The sequence below is a fragment of the Anabrus simplex genome, chromosome 1 (assembly GCF_040414725.1).
Source record: "Anabrus simplex isolate iqAnaSimp1 chromosome 1, ASM4041472v1, whole genome shotgun sequence".
In the NCBI taxonomy this organism is placed as follows: domain Eukaryota; kingdom Metazoa; phylum Arthropoda; class Insecta; order Orthoptera; family Tettigoniidae; genus Anabrus; species Anabrus simplex.
The window spans coordinates 737,860,417-737,877,497 of NC_090265.1; the positions used below are offsets into that span (position 1 = coordinate 737,860,417).

Consider the following 17,081-nt stretch of genomic DNA (forward strand, 5'->3'; position numbering starts at 1 on the left):
TGATCAATGTCTAATCCATCACAAATATATTTTAATTGTTAAATCTTCTTAATTATGTGTTATTTAGTCATAATATTTTACGGATGTAAAACAATTTTAACAAACAAATTAATTATAAGAAGGTTCAATGTAAAGACTCAACCTTGAGATAATTGTTTAAAAAGGCTGAAGATGCTCGATATGATGATGATGATGATGATGATGATGATGATGATGCTTGTTGTTTTAAGGGGCCTAACATCTAGGTCATCGGCCCCTGATGGTACAAAATGAGACGAAATGCAGTGACAAAATCAAAATCAAAAATCCTCCACTGACCAGAATTCAAAGCATGGGGACGAAAAATGAACGGATGGATATGAAGTTAAAACAATCATTGAGCCGACCTGCAATGCCTCAGTCTAAGAAACTGATGGAAAACAATAGTAATACTGACCAAGGGACAGCTTCTATAGCTCAATACGGAATCGATGATGCTTGCAAGCTAAAGGGGTCCAAAATGTAGGTCATCGGCCTCTCATAATGGTACTTATCGCTTGGAAAGTAGAACCATAGTACTTGACATGGTGAGGTACTAATCCAAAGTATCTAGACTCACGGTATTCCACACATTATGGTACTATTCACAGGTAATGAAATTCGCACATGTAATACAGACCTATGGTGTTTCACACATAGCGGCGCCATTTACAGGCAAAGCAAACCCATGGTTTTCATCACATAAGTGTACTAACCACAGGGACTCGTACTATCCCGTGGTGTTCCTTATATAGTGGGGACTAATCATAGGCAAGCCAGAACCCTGGTGTCGCTCATATAGTGCTACTAATCACAGGTACCGTAAAAGCCTGACCGCGCGGTGCTCCTGATTGCTACTATTCATAAACCTATTTGGTACCTAACATAGTGGTACTACGCGCAAGTAATAGCAATCCATGGTGTTCCCCGCATGGTGGTACTAATCACAAGTAGTTTCATAGTTCTAATCCAATCATCCCTTGGTCACCCCTTTTAGTCGCCTCTTACGACAGAGAGGGGATACCGAGGGTGTATTCTTCGTCTGCGTCCCCCACCCACAGGGGGTTGTGTGTTTGGTCCGCGAGAGGTATTTTATTTCCCTCAAGTCCGCCAGCAAGCCGGTTAGGACCCCGCTATCCGCCACCTGGGTCGCGCCACGTGGGAGTATCACCTCTCCCCCTGCTACGCCAGCGTAGTAGGTTCGTGGGATGCTCGATATAACGACCGAAACATGTCCCTGTTAATGTTTGCATTGTAATAAAATGGCCTTCTAGAGACAATTTTTATGTATTGAATTAGGTGAAAAATAAAACAAGAATTGTAACTATGTTATTGCTTTTCGCTTAATTTAGATTCATTCTTGTGTTTCGGCCTTTTCTAATCTTATGTAACTTTCTATGGTAATGTAATTTGTTTTGCATAACGGAGTTTTACTCTAGACTTCCACATTTACCAATTTTAATTTTTGAATGATCGTGCCTCGATGGACGGTCACAGTAACATTTGTTTTTTTCGCGGCAACTCTTATTTGATTCTAAATTTGTAACCTAACTTACTATCCGAAGAGCTGCAGTATTCAATTGTCCGTCAGTATGTATTTATATTCTGGGTTTTTCTTTCACATTGTTAGCTGGCCTCATTTTCGGTGTAATATTGTACAACGAGATATGATCTCATTGGCCAAATTAGGGTTCCTTCCACGTTCCACAATCCTTCCATAGTTGTCGTTTGTTAGACCTGTAAGTTTGAAGTGTTCGCAATGCGAACATGGCGTTAAATATTTGGTTTTATTTCATTATTATTTCTATTTTCCTTCCTTTTATTTCTTATTTTATTATTAATATTTTATGTGCACGCTGAACTGCTCCTACACATGTTTCAAGAACATATCACTCTCTTCTTCAGTGAAAGTATTTCACAATTTCAATGACTTGATTACAATATTTATTTTTGTTTAAAATACAGTAGAAGTCCGTTATAGCAAGAATTCATAACGGCAAAAAATGTACTTGCTACAGCAGATTGTCGTTACATCCGATTTTTCGTAAAAGTCAGGAAAAACTCCACACACACTACAATCAGTATGTAACAGCAATCCATTCGTTCAAAACCTGCATTTTCACAGATTTCCATACAACGGCTTACTCGTAAGTTATTTTCCTAATTTAGAGACAACGTGAACATGTATGTTCAATTTTATTCTGAAAAATAGGAGTAGTATCACTCCAGTGGCTTCTGTGGCAAACGTTTCAGTTTTCTTATTCAGTCACCTAACCTAACTTAACCTCATATGTATCATGAAAACGTATTTCAAACACCAGTAGAGTAATGGTAACCTTTTTGCTATAAATTACTCGGGAATAGCCTTTCCGCAATTTAACCAGATGCGAGAAAATACAGTGAAACCTCATAGTGCGCGTTCCTCATTAAGACGATTTCTCGCTTAGCCCGTCATAAATTCAAAGTCCCGATTCATGTTATATTAAATCTATTTAAACATACCTCATTTATTGCACCACAAATGTTCATTATTCCCACTCAGTACGATCACATTTTTCCCAGGCCTGAAATTGTTCATCATCCCTTGAGAAAGGAATGTCATTTCAACACAGATTAGAGCCCTCGCCACAGGAGCCAGGTCGGAAGAAGTTATGCAAAAATGGGAAATGTCCTTGAATTCCGGAAATTTAGAGAGTAAATTATAGCTTCGGGAAGCAAGCCATTAGCCTCAGGAATGTTCAGTTTTGCTTTCTGGTTTTCAATGATATTGCTGAAGAACTCAGTAAGCCTGTTTGTGTTTGTATTTCGCATTCCATTTGGAAGTTAGAAATTTATTCTGTGTTGAGTGTGAAGTGTGAAGTTGACTAGCGTGGTGCATATTTATCTTGTAGATACTGAAAAAGTCACAAAATCACTTGCTAATGAAGACAAAATCCAGGAAGTGGACAGGCATCCGCATCTTTCAACGGTGGCGCATATATTTAAACTCGCACCTTCGAGTTTCGACTCAAGTCGATCAAAGTGTTGTCGCATTGAAGATGATGATGCAGTACCCGTGCATACACGATATAAAAAGCATGCATGTCAGAAAAAATCTAGTGTTTACATATTCATGTTGGATAGTTTCTGTTAGTGTATTGCACATAGCTGAGTTTAACCTCCAAATAATTTATGGTCAAAGAGTGTGTCCAGAAAACCATGTTTAACCCACTGGTCTGAAATATAAGGCTTCAGCTGACGTTTGTTTTATAAAGTGTATGATCTGCAATAATGTGCTGATACTTTTACAGAGCCACACTGCAAAACGTTTTTATATTTGTTGTCAGGTGTTTTACACGCCTTTTAATACACTTATTTTATTTAATAACCCCCAATGGAAAAGCTTTATCATATTTGTTCTCTCGTCTTTTCAATCCTTTTAATACTCTTATCGCATCTTTAGAAATGGTAGATAGCTTATCCTTCACAGTACCCGTGCATACACGATATAAAAAGCATGCATGTCAGAAAAAATTTTAGTGTTTAAATATTCATCTTAAATAGTTTTTATTAGTGTACTCAATAGTACATCTTCTCGCTTTACACATTATCTTTCCTTGTCCCCTGCCTAACGAGGTTTTACTGAATAAACTAACCTCCAAAATCAGTCATCCACTCTGCGCCGTATTTTGAGGGTACCACATTCTTGCTTAATTTCAATAGCCTACATAGTTTTAAAATTAAGCGATCGTTTAGTTCAGCCTTTATTTCTAATGAGTTAACTACTGCTATAGGGCACGTTATTTATGCATTTATTACAAAAATATGTTCTCTTTCATTTTGAATTGTGTTTTTAGAATACCAGTCAACGAGTGTTATTAACCAACTCCGATATTGCCTTCAAGTTTGAATGCTAACAAGAGTGTTTGCTAGTGCACATAGTGAATAATCTACATCAAAGATGGATCGATCACATTCAATATAAATATAATTGCTGGAGTGCATAAATCCTCATGATGAAAAAATTATGCTATCGCTCATAATAACGGATGCAGCAGTGATAAGGTTCTCGCTGTAACCGAAGAATAATTCAGAGTTTAATATATGAATTTTCAAAGGACAGAAAAAAGCTGGCGTTATAACGTAGTTCTTGCTATATGCCATAATCGTTATAGCGGACATCTACTGTATTTATTTTAATCAAGTCATTCTAATTGTGAAATACTTTTGCTGAAGAAGAGAATGATATGTTCTTGAAACATGTACGAGTAATTAACATATGCTAAATTGTTTTTTGATTAATACTGGCAAAGTCATATGAAATTATCTTCTATTTCTATTTATTGTAATAATATTGACAACGCGGATTCTTTATCTAATGTTTATTCAGAGTGGCAAGTTTATCACAAGCAGAGTTTGCTCATGTTTGATGTCCTCCATCCACCATTCAGATCCATAAGAGGTGACTGACCAAGAACATACAGGTGGGCATTCTGTGGTCACAGATGACTCCAGTGACCTGCCTCCAATGTAGCTTCACCACACAGACTGGAGCACGGGCACTGAACAGGTTGTCACGACGCACACTGGGGAGGGAGCTGAAGTATTTGAACTGGACAGCTTTGTTTCGATCCTGGATGGTTCCATCTGTCTACAGACCTCACTCCATGTTTTTCAAGCCTGGCTTACCATGTCTGCCTTCATCCTCCTCCTTTCCAATTCTATGACATTCTGATACTGTAAGAGTAACTTACAATACTTACTAATGAATCCTTTGATCCCCAGAGACTCAATCTCGGTGTAGACAAGAAGCCTGCTGTAGGTTTCCACAAGAGCGGGAGCCAGCGCCATGTTCGACTTGGTTTGGGCCAGTTTGATCACGTGAGTGACGATGCTATGTATGAGGCTCATCTTGGAGTGAACAGTCAGCGAGTCCAGGATGGGCATCGAGAGTGGAGTGGTGGGTCCATTGGCCAAGGCTGCATTGTTGGCCAGTGCAGGTAACGGAGGCTGCTGAGGGCCCTTCTGTGTGCCCAAGATGGTCTCCACCAGAGCTGCCATGGGCCTCGAGAAATATTCCTGGTTTGTAGAGTAGGCATTGCACAGCAGCGCAATACGATAGTCTGAACCCATGCACATTCCTGTATTGTTGGGCATCACCAGATGTTGCAGGAACCTGTAAAAAAATTGACTATAACCCTCAATTCTGAAAGAACTACACAAAAATTTGGTAAGTTGACAGACAGGAAAACTACAAACTATGTGTTTAAAATACGGTTACACTCAACCATGCCAGAAATTACTGCTTGTTTACAATTGGTTCTCTGCCACCAGGTATAGAAGCACACCAGTTAGTCCTTGGTGACACAGTTGTTCCTTTCGCTCTAACACTGCAGGCTCCTCAATGATCAACATACATACACCATATTGAAGGTACTATATGTAGGATGCTAATTAGTTTATGATGTCACCTATTCAATACATTAGAAATTTTAAACATTTAGGAATTTTATTTCCATGAGACATGATATTTATCACTTGCAACGTCAAAGCCAACCAGGCTATAGTGAAAACCAACAAGTATGACTGATAATGCCCTCAAAGAAGGGCAAAACATGTCTCATATGGAAATAAAATTCCTAAATGTTTAAAATTTCTAATGTATTGAATAGGTGATATAAGTAAACTAATTAGCATTCGACATAAGAAAGAAAGTATCACGCAGTGGTAGGAAAATGGCCAGCTCATAAACTGACAAACGAGAATGGTCAAAGACTAATTGAACTTTGCATAGACTGTGGGCTTATTCCTGAAACCACAAGATTTAAGAGAAAACCGCAAAAGTTAATGACGAGGAAATGCCCTAATGTTCAAATGGGTGAGTTTCAGATAGACCCTGTAGCAATGGATAAAAAGTACCACAAAGAAATCTATAATGCAAAGTCCTTCGTGAGGTGGACAACGATTCAGGCCACTATATTTCAAAGATAAAAATCAAGTTAACCCCAAGAAAGAAATACAAACCACCAAAATCCACTAGGAGGAGAAAATATTACCCCGGCTACTTAATAAATAATGCATTGTATTCAGAGAGATCCAAAACAAATCTAAGAGACAAACTGGAAACGATTACTGATAAACTGAAAAAAATTTCGAAGAAATTGCTCCTATTAGAAGGAGAAAGAAACACCCCTAGTGGAATGAGGAGTATGATATGGCAATACAGAAAGGCACAAAGCACGGCTAAATGACCAAAAAAACAATGTCGTACGTACAACATTGTAACTGGTGTAAAACTTTCAATTATTGTGTTTAATATATTTTAATTATCTTTTATGAAATGTAAATTATGACTAAAACATGGTTTCCCTGTAAATATGTATTATTTACCGAGCTCGATAGCTGCAGTCGTTTAAGTGCGGCCAGTATCCAGTATTCGGGAGATAGTAGGTTCGAATCCCACTGTCGGCAGCCCTGAAAATGGTTTTCCGTGGTTTCCCATTTTCACACCAGGCAAATGCCGGGGCTGTACCTTAATTAAGGCCACGGCCACTTCCTTCCCACTCCCAGCCCTTCCCTGTCCCATCGTCGCCATAAGACCTATCTGTGTCGGTGCGACGTAAAGCAACTAGCAACAAATATGTATTATAAAATTTGTATAACCTCAAATAAGTTTTGTGTATAAGTTTAACCTCAAAATCTATATAGTCGAAAGCGGCAGAAAACTCTATACTGTTCATATATTAGATTTATTGTACTATAATTTGGTTTATTATCCAGATACATGTAGAGACATTAGGAATGTTGGAGAAATTTCCATGTGTATTGGTAAACAATAATCGAAAGTTAGAGTATCCATTCGACAAGCTGGTCGATCGATGTTTCGAGTGTGTTCCATTAGAGTGTTGTAGGAACCCTTCCAGAAATCGAGAGTTCTAGATGGTTGATCAAACAGTATATATATCGAGCTGTCAGTCAGTGAGCTAGTGAGTGTTGGACTCGAAGTCAGTGTTGGACTGGGAGTCTGTGTTGGACTGGGAGTCAGGTTGGACTCGAAGGCAAGTGATGGACTGCAAGTGACTGCTGGGCTCCGGGGTGGAGTCGATGTGTTCAAGAGAAAGTATATTATAGTGCACGAGTCAGTGTTGTTGATATCTGTACTTGTCAGAATCGACTTCAGAGATTTCGCTATTAAAGTGTTGTAGTGTCACTTGCTAGTGTGTATACTTGTGTGTTGTGACTTACAGTGACAATAAAGCAATTTATATAAGGAAGTGAATATGTTCTTGTGTGATTTATTTTCATCAAATGCAATCGCATTTGAGAACGATAAGAAAACCGAAAAATCTCGAGAACTAAACATTGCTAGAAGAAAAGCGGCCAAAGAAATTAACAGAATCAAGAGACCATCAAAAAGAAAACTTAAACATCATAGATAAGTCATTCAAACAACATAAGACAAGGGACTATTACAGGATATTTAGACAATATCAATCAAAGTATACTCCACCCACACTCACGATGAAAAAACAAGGGGAACTTGCACACAATAATCAAAAGAATGCCAAAATTCTAGCCGGTCACTTCAAAGAATTACTAAGGCCTGAGGAACCAAAAGAATACTTAGAATTTGAGCCTTATCCAAAAAATAAAACATGTCTAGAAAAGGTTATACCACCAGATTTCAATGAAGTAATCAAAGTGATTGGTTGGCTCAAAAATTACAAGGCAGCAGGAGAGATTCAAGTGGTTGCAGAGCAGTGGAAGAATGCAAATAAAGAAACACTTCAAAACCTTCACAAACACATCATACACAACTGGAATTCTGAAAAACTGCCGGAAGAATGGAACACGGCTATAATTCATCCAATACACAAAAAGGGTGATAGATTGGATCCAAATAATTACTGGGGAATTTCTTTACTTGATATCACATATAATATCCTGTCTATAATTATCCTAACAAGAATTCAGGAACAACTCGACCAAGAACTTGGAGAATATTAGGGAGGATTTCGACCTGGAAGAAGTTGTCCAGATCAAATCATCAGTCTTAAGTGGATCATGAAACATGAAAGAGTGCAAAACAAAAAGTTAGTCATAACTTTTGTTGACTTCAAGAAAGGGCATGACAGTATCCATCGTGAGTCATTACATAAAATCTTCAAGGAATTTTGATTACACCAGAAACTTATCAACCTTATTGGAATTACCATTAAGAACACTAAATCAGAAGTTAAATTCAGAGAGAAGTTGTCTGAATCGTTTGAAATCCTGAATGGACTTCGACAGGGTGTCGGTCTCGCACCATTACTATTTAACTTCACATTGGAGAAAATCATGCGAGAGTGGACTAAGAAATGCCAACCAAACATCAAGATTGGCAAAAATAACAAACTCAATTGCCTGGCATTTTCAGATGACCTTGCGCTGCTCGCAAATGGTGTGGAAGAGGCTAAACACCAAATCGAAGAACTCGAAAAAATAGCAGCAAAATTCGGACTATAAACCTCATTTAAAACACGGAAATGATGCCAATCTTCAAGGTTGATACACCAACCATCACACTGACTAATAACAAAAAAAAAAAAACGGTAAGACTGTAAAAAAATTCAAGTATCTTGGGGAGATTATTACTTGGAACTTAAACGAGAAAGTATCAGCAGAAAATAGAACAACTAAATTGAAACAAGCACAACGTATCACTTGGCCAACCTACAAGAAGAAATCTCTCTCGATAAATGCAAAATTCAAACACTACAAATCCGTTATTAAACCTGACGCAACCTATGCTAGTGAAACACTATTCAATATGAACACCAAATCAACGACAGGTAAATTACAGAAGGCAGAAAGAAGAATCCTTACAACAATCATAAACAAAACAGCAGCAAGTATGTAGATGGACAATGGCAATTATTACCTAATGAAGTTGTATACCAGGAAAATGAGTCAATAATTGACACAATACGGAAAAGGAAGGTTGCATTTTTCTGCCACATATCAAGACTAGCAGAAACCAGGGTGCTGAAACATCTTTTCAACTACTTTTGGGAAAGTAAAACCAAGAATAATTTGTTCAAAGAAGTTAGGCTTGACAATGCAGCAAACTGAAGACCGAGAAGAGAAGAGGATCCTGAGAAACAGAGATTTGAGACTTAAACTAAAAACATTTACATGCAAACAGTACACCATAACTGACGAAGAAAGGGCAGCCAGGTTGGAAAGAATCGAGAAGTTCTTGGAGCAGAAGAAGAAACATAAGTCAAATTTGTAGCTAATACTCTTAAGACTTAAATATATATGGATTGATTAAAGTGCTCCATGGTTCACCTACAGTTCCGAATGGCTGGTAAAGTTTGTGTGAAATACCATATCTACATCAGGTAAATATTCCAGATACTGAAACAGTTCGTCTTTTGAGCTCAGGAAACTTCCTGCTTCTCAGCCCCAGAGACCAAGATGCTTGTCTTGATTGGAGGTATTATCAAGAGAAACAAAACTTTTGCCAGTAGCATATGTTACACCCCATTCTTGGCCCACGATGCGACTTTCGCATTTGTGTGCAAATTCAAAAACTTGAATGATTCTCCATAACTAATCAATAACTAATCAATAAACTAAGTTATATTGAAAAGCAAATTGTTAGAAGAAAATACACTGCATTCTACCCTATACCTTGCATCTAGCACATACTGCGTTATACTCAAACTTCAGAGAGTCCAACAGTGTAATGTTCCATTAGGTCCGGGAATACCCTACTTGTCCTAGGATGCATGTTAAAAGGTGTACCATGCACACCACTGTTTTTTGTTTAGTGCTTCCTAAAGTGGGCTGCACTAATCTGTGAAGACTTTAATGTGGGTCATGTTCCAACCAATGTAATTTGAACTACTGAAGCACTCCGGCAAAACTTCTCTATGACAGCTCAATACGGACCAAGAAAATGAAATTTATAACATGTTAAACTTCCGCTCTCGATCCTGTGTATACACGCTGTGCCGCAACACGTGTATTGAGTTTCCAACCATGAAAATGTACAGTTCGTAAGATGTGTACAAATATGAGTGGTAAAAGATTGTGTACCTTTAGCGCCACTAAAAACCTACGTGTTATTAAAGAAGCTGAAGAGTTAGGGAATTACGCATTAGTAAGAGAATTATGTATTAGAGATTGAAGAAAGGAGGACAAATTACTTTCAAGCAACAGCAATAGACATGCTTTTTGTAGGATTTTCGGCCAAGTTTCCTCAAGTGGAGGTCAAATTCTGGTATTTATTACCACCAGACACCAGTCTGGATGTGCTGAAAGTACGCAGATGCATCAATTGCAAGCTATGAACACAGCATGAGAGGTTGGTGTGGAGCACGATTTAAAAGTGACCAGGGGCTAGATACGTAGATCATTTTTACAGCTTGCCTTACATCGCACCGACACAGATAGGTCTTATGGCGACGATGGGAAAGTAAAGAGCTAGGAGTGGGAAGGAAGCAGCCGTGGCCTTAATTAAGGTGAAAATGGGAAACTACGGAAAACCATCTTCAGGGCTGCCGACAGAGGGGTTCAAACCCACTATCTCCCGAATACTCGATACCGGCCACACTTACGTGACTGCAGTTATCAAGCTCGGTGATACATAGATTCTTTGTGAGAAATAACCTTTAACCCTCAAATGGTTAAACAATGATGTATCGCCCTTTTTGTATGACGATATATCAACTGTTTTGCAGCCGTTGTTCATTAGACACGCCCTCGTTATGCGTAGTAACACACATACACATTTAATGTGTATCCTTTTAAACAGCAGATTACAGTCTCTCTTTTGACTCTAGTTGTTAGGCAGTAGACTGCCATTTAAATGAAATGCGCAGTCTTAAAATTCAGTCGTTAGGCTCGCTACCTTAACTGCGCAGTACAGTGTGGCGCCTTGCCGCGTGACGGTGTAGTTCTGTTGAACCCGTTATTTTTATCAGTTATTTTGCTGAAAATGGCGAGTAATTTAGGTTCAAGTCCCATTCGGAAGATGTTGGATGAAACAACGAGTGACACGAGTGATATGAGTGATAATGACACTGACATTGACAAACATCCTGGAAAGCTGGAACATTTATGCATAATCTGTGTACCAACAAAAAAAAAAAAAGGGAAGCACCTGGCATTGGTGCCCGGGTTGTAACTGTGCAGTTCACAGCGAGTGTTACCACAATTTACAGCACTTTTGGAAGCCTGAAATGAGAGGAAGAAAAAGGAGAGAGCAGTCTAGTTCTGTCAGCTCCTCTGAGTGACTTTGCAGAGGCGTTCTAGTGCTTGTGTATATATATGTATATATCTTTATTTGTGTACATATCATCTAAATTGTTTATATTTTCTTGAAGTGCATAAAATTGTGAACAACACTGTGATTTGACTTTCTTGGGTAAGTCGAGTATTTTAGTGTCTGGTATGGGCGCAAACATTTTGACAATAACATTTTGGAACACTTTTTTGGAAATTCAGCATGGCTGTAAAGATATAATGAAAGGTACAAAACAAAAATATTTTTATTTCAATAGCCTATGATATTATGATTCAATAAAATGTCTTACACTGCATGGCTTTCTTTTAAAACCTATTTTTAAGAATTTTTTTACTGAAAGTATACAAAAATCCTGAAAATCGTGTGACCGTAACAGTCGTATAAATAGACCATTTCAGGGTTAACATCATAAGCAAACCACTCTTTTGCAATGTATAATAACAAACTAACCCCATGGCACTACAGCCCTGAAGGGCCTTGGCCAACCAAGCGACCACTGCTCAGCCCAAAGGCCTGCAGATTACGAGGTGTAGTGTGGTCAGCACGACAAATCCTCTCGGCCGTTATTCTTGGCTTTCTAGACCGAGTTTTGCAATGTATGCCAGAAGCATATCAAGAGAAACTTTTATCCTTTCAAAGATATGTGATTCATCATCAAAAGGAGAATCAATATTCTTATCACAGAACAGCAATGCCGACCAAACACTGATTTAGACACTACAATAAATGAGAAGGGTTCGAAGACTGTAAATGAGTGAACAGCTGGCTATAAAAAGGGTCACTACACAGTATTGTTGGCGGTACTTGTGGACGGTAGTAAGCTACCACCTTACGTGGAAAACAAAACCAAGAATGAAAACTTCCCGTCAGGGATTGTTGTGAAGGCACCGGAAAAAGGATAGTTGGACAATACGCTGGTTGATGACTGGATTAGAAGTGTGTGGAAGCAACGTCGTGAATCCTTACATAACGTGAGGAATATGCTCATTTTGGACAGTTTTCACAGAAGATGTGAAGAGATTAGTGGCAGGTAACACGGACCTAGCTACCGTGCCATGCGGAATGTTCTCTGTGCTTCAATCACTTGATTTGTCCTTAAACAGGCTGTTTGAGGCACATTTGAAAAATGTGTACATGGAATGGACGGCAAGAACTAATCACGATATGTGTACAGGCAAAATAAGGCGACCAAAGTTAGCAATCATAATGCCAATGGGATCGCATTTCTGAGGGCCTCATCGTGAAATCCTTCCAATAATGCAACACTTCAAATGCAATGATCAGGATGGAAGATGATGCAGTTTAGATTGGCAATGATAAGGCTTGAAGTTCTGCAGGTGAACACAGTACAATTGACGAAGATTACCATAGGTCTATCTTTAAATGGTGAGTAAAATACTTTTAAATGTTCCTTACAATATTCGTTATACTGTAATTCTTCATTTCTTCACTTTTACCAACATCTAACATTTGACTTATCATCTGTTTTGGATCAAACTAGCAATTTCCCGCAGCTTCGCTCACGTGAATTTCGTAATTTGATAAAAGTAATCGTTTCCTGGTACTGTACTAAGACATTATCTGAAAATACCTAAAGTATAAAAACTCACCTAAAAATTGAGTTTCATGGACCCCAGAAACTCTTTGTACACCACGCAAGTTGGTCGTGTGGTTAGAAGGGTGCAGCTGTGAGCTTGCATCCGGGAGATAGTGGGTTTGAACCCCACTGTCAGCAGCCCTGAAGATAGTTTTTTGTGGTTTCCCATTTTCACATCAGGCAAATGCTGGGGCTGTCCCTTAATTAAGGTCACGGCCCCTCCCTTCCCATTCCTAGGCCTTTCCTATCCCATTATCGCCATAAGACCTATCTGTATCGGTATGATGTAAAGCAAATAGCAAAAAAAAGTGGGTTTTCCAAAAACAAAAAATACACGTTTCTTTATTTTTAGAGGAGATTCCAAACACCAATTTTCACATCTACAACATCTTCAGTTTTTGAGATATAAGTATCTTCACAAAAAATAATTAATCTCTTTTTTTTTTCACTTCTTTTCATTCTCATTAAGTGCCGTTTCCGAAAATAAAATAAAAATACATGTTCCTGTATTTTTACAGGACTTTTCAAATACCAAGTCTCCTGTCTGTAACATGTTAAGTTTTTGAAACATACCGTAAATATACCGATACTCATTTTAGAAATTCACCAGCTTCTTCAATTCTTTTCAGCCCCGTAAGTGGATTTTCCAAAAGCAAAAAAGTACTATTTCTTTATTTTTAAAGAAGATTCCAAATACAAGTTTTCACGTCTGTAACATCTTCAGTTTTTGAGATATAAGTATCCTCATAAAAAGAACTTCTTCACTTCTTTCCACCCACTACCCCCTCAAGTGGATTTTCCAAAAACAAAAAAATAGGTGTTTCTTCTTTTTTTTTTAGATTCAAAATGCCAATTTTCATGACTGTAATGTCTTCAGGTTTTGAGATATAAGTAACCTCATAGAGAGTATTGAACCCCTTCCTCCCCACCCCCCCTCCAAGAGGAATTTTCCAAAACAAAAAAATATGTGTTTCCTTATTTCTAAAGGAGATTCATATACAAATTGTTATGTCTTTAACTGTTACGTTTTTGAGATATAGATACACTCATTTTAAAAATTCACCCCCCTTTTCACCCCCTTAGCGACAGAATATCCAAAAATATTCTCTTAGTGAGCACCTACATTGTAATATAAATGTATCTTCAAAATTTAATTTCATTATGTTCAGTAGTTTTGGCTCGGTGATGATGAATCAGTCAGTTAGTCAGTCAGGACGTTATATATATATACAGTAGAACCTCGATAATTCCAAATCGGTTAATTCAAAATCTCGCCTAATTCGAAGCAGCTCTCATTCCCGGAAACAGGATGTACGGTTTTCCATGTTATTTAAATCGTTTAATTTGAAATACGGATAATTGTAATTCGAAGAACAATGTCGGTCCTGTTACCGAAATTCAGACTTTTAATTCGAAACTGCATTTACATTTTGAAAAGAATTGCATTTTACAGAGTAATTTAAATTCAAAATTTCTCCGCGTCATGAAAGAATGCATCTTCCGGAACGTGCAGGCGTAACTATGCACACTTTCACCCACTTTGGCGTGTCTACAGTGTGCTTCATATCTGCTAAGTTCAAGCAGAATCGTAATTATTTTGAATTCGGCATTTTAAGGAAGGCCACAATATCAAGTAGCAGGCAGTGTGCAGAGAGGTAGAATCCACGAACACTGGCGATACCGACAGTTAGCAAAAAAGCGCGGCTTATAGCCTATAATCAATTCATACGTACCAAACTATATTGTCAATGCCGATGAAACTGCATTGTTTGTTTTAAATGCTGAGGCCAAACAGACTTATGGTTTTAAAGGAGAGAATTGCCAGCTGGGAAATGTACTGTGTTCCTATGCAGTGCACACGGAAGTGAGAGACTTCCTTCCCCCATCATAGGAAAGTTTGAAAAGCCACGATGTTTTAAGGGCGTCGGGCACTTTCCATGCAAGTACAAGGCATCTAAAAATGCAAACAGTACAGTAATCCAAAAGATAAAACATTTGCACGGGGGAGCCAGCATAATTTTTTCTCGACTTTGAATCATGTTTTTCTTCCTTTCGTTGCGTGAGGTTATGTATGCCATTGTTTTATCCAAGTGCATTACTTGAATAATGTAAATGCACCTTGTTGGATACATTTCTAAAATAGTGTTTTAAATGGCATTTGAAAAGTTTAAACTGAGAATCAAGGTGGCTGCATGCATTAATGGGTCTTAGAAGTGCCATGGCATGAAATCATACAAGTACAGTCACTGTATATACTGCTGTAATGTGGACGGAAACGAGAAACTCTCTCCCCTCATCATAGAAAAGTTTGATAAGCTGCAATGTTTTAAGGGCATCGGGTACTTTCCGCACAAGCACAAGGCATCTAAAATGCATACAGTACAGTAATCCAATGAATAAAGCACTTGCACAGGGGAGCCAGTATAGATTTCTCCTCGCCTCTGAGTCATGTTTTCTTTCTTTTTATTTCATTGCACATGAGGTTATATTTGCCGGTGAGTTATCCAATCCAATACTGTAAATGCACCTTGTTGGATACATTTTGGAAATATTTTTTTAATATGGCATTTGAGAGGTTTAAACTGTGAATCAAGGCTAAATGCATGCAGTAACAGGTCTTAGAATATATTGTGACGCCGCAAGGGTTGGCATTTCCGAATTATCTGTTACGGGTTAATTCAAAATCACGTAATTCGAAGTCTGATTTTTGCGTCCCAATGACTGCGAATTAACGAGGTTTTACTGTAGATAGATTCTGGTGAGCTTCTTGTATACCAGAATGATAACAACTCAACTATACTGTAAGCACTGTTTCCTTCTACAGTACTTCTGAAATAGACCCATACACTTTTAAGACTAAGTACTGTTTAACCCCTCAGCGTCGCAACCATTTGAAGAGATCCCTACCCCGCGGCCGGATGAGATTTCAACTACGCGCGACTGAAATACGTTGATTCACTTAAAGCGTTACTACAAGTATAAGAGTAGCCTGATATTCACAAAATTTGGAAGTCCTTACGATAGAACTATGTACATGCATATAATTACATAATTGTTTCACATTTTGTTAGTAAATTAGTTTCATGTGATAGAGTTCGAAGCACTCTTCGAGACAGAGACCCAAATAACATTCCTGTCAGCAGTACACCGACGTCTTCTTTTTGCCGTGTTTTGAACACACGATACAACGTCTCTGAAGTTTGGATTTCTCACTCTTGGGTGCTAATTTCCTGATAAAATGTCTTTCCTGCAACCTTGGAACTGTATTATCTGATGCGCACCGGCCTTGAATATTTCTTTCCCCGGCCGAGCGTATTTTGTATACAAACCTTCCATCAGCTGAACCCAATAAGATATCTGCTCAATGTTTGTCCCTGTGACTTGTCTGAATATTATTAGATAATTCAGAAATCAGAATTTACTGTTGAAAACTTCCCTTTGACCTGTGTAATTATCCATAGCCTCCCACACGAAATTTACAAGTTCTGGTTCCTCCTCATCGTCACTGCACCCGCCATAGCCACATCATCTATTTCATTATCACTGCATCTCATACCGTCACTACTACTTCCGACTAAACTTTCATCTGAATTATACAATATTTCAAGCACATTACTGTCAGCTAGCCATTGAGTGCAACGCGTCACACGGACTGATGAAGCTGCAGCGAGACCAAAAGCAGCAAGACGAAACTGAATGAGGGGAATAACATTAATGACGAAACAAACCAACTCGATACATATTTCAGATAAAAGGTCGAGACATCGTCTTTCAAACGAGATATATACCATGAACAACTGCTTCTCGTATCGTATGACAGAAAGCAGAACTGATGCCTACACAGAGCGCTCGTGAAGAGTTACGAAAATATTACAAGCCGTGAAATAAAGACAAATATAATAAATAAACCACATTCTTAATGTAAAATTAGAGCAAAGAATATCACGTGAAAAGACAAACTTCTCAGATCATCATTTCTTTATTTTATTCTGTGGGAAAGAATGAAGCAAACAGACTTTTTTTTAAAAAGCAGAGATTAGTGCTCAGACTTAATTGACAAATATTTTTCCTTGCAAAAACAACTAGATTTACAATTCTTATTTACAACAGTGATAAACCCGAAAATGTCTTCTCGGAAACAAAACAATTCGCATATCCATAACTCCAAAACTCTTCGCGCAACAGCCGTAA

At 38.2% G+C, this 17,081-nt stretch overlaps 1 protein-coding gene across 5 annotated transcripts in view; it reads right to left on the minus strand.

The window, feature by feature from the left end:
* Nucleotides 1-17,081, minus strand: part of MED23 (mediator complex subunit 23) — a 507,528-nt gene that overhangs the window by 298,541 nt on the left and 191,906 nt on the right. For all 5 annotated transcript variants that reach the window (XR_010858539.2, XM_067136121.2, XM_067136122.2 and 2 more), the window contains exon 9: nt 4,761-5,173. Coding sequence is in view for 4 of the 5 variants with exons in the window: in XM_067136121.2 (XP_066992222.1) it covers nt 4,761-5,173 (413 nt within the window). In the remaining variant the exon portion in view is untranslated. The remainder of the gene's footprint in view (nt 1-4,760; nt 5,174-17,081) is intronic.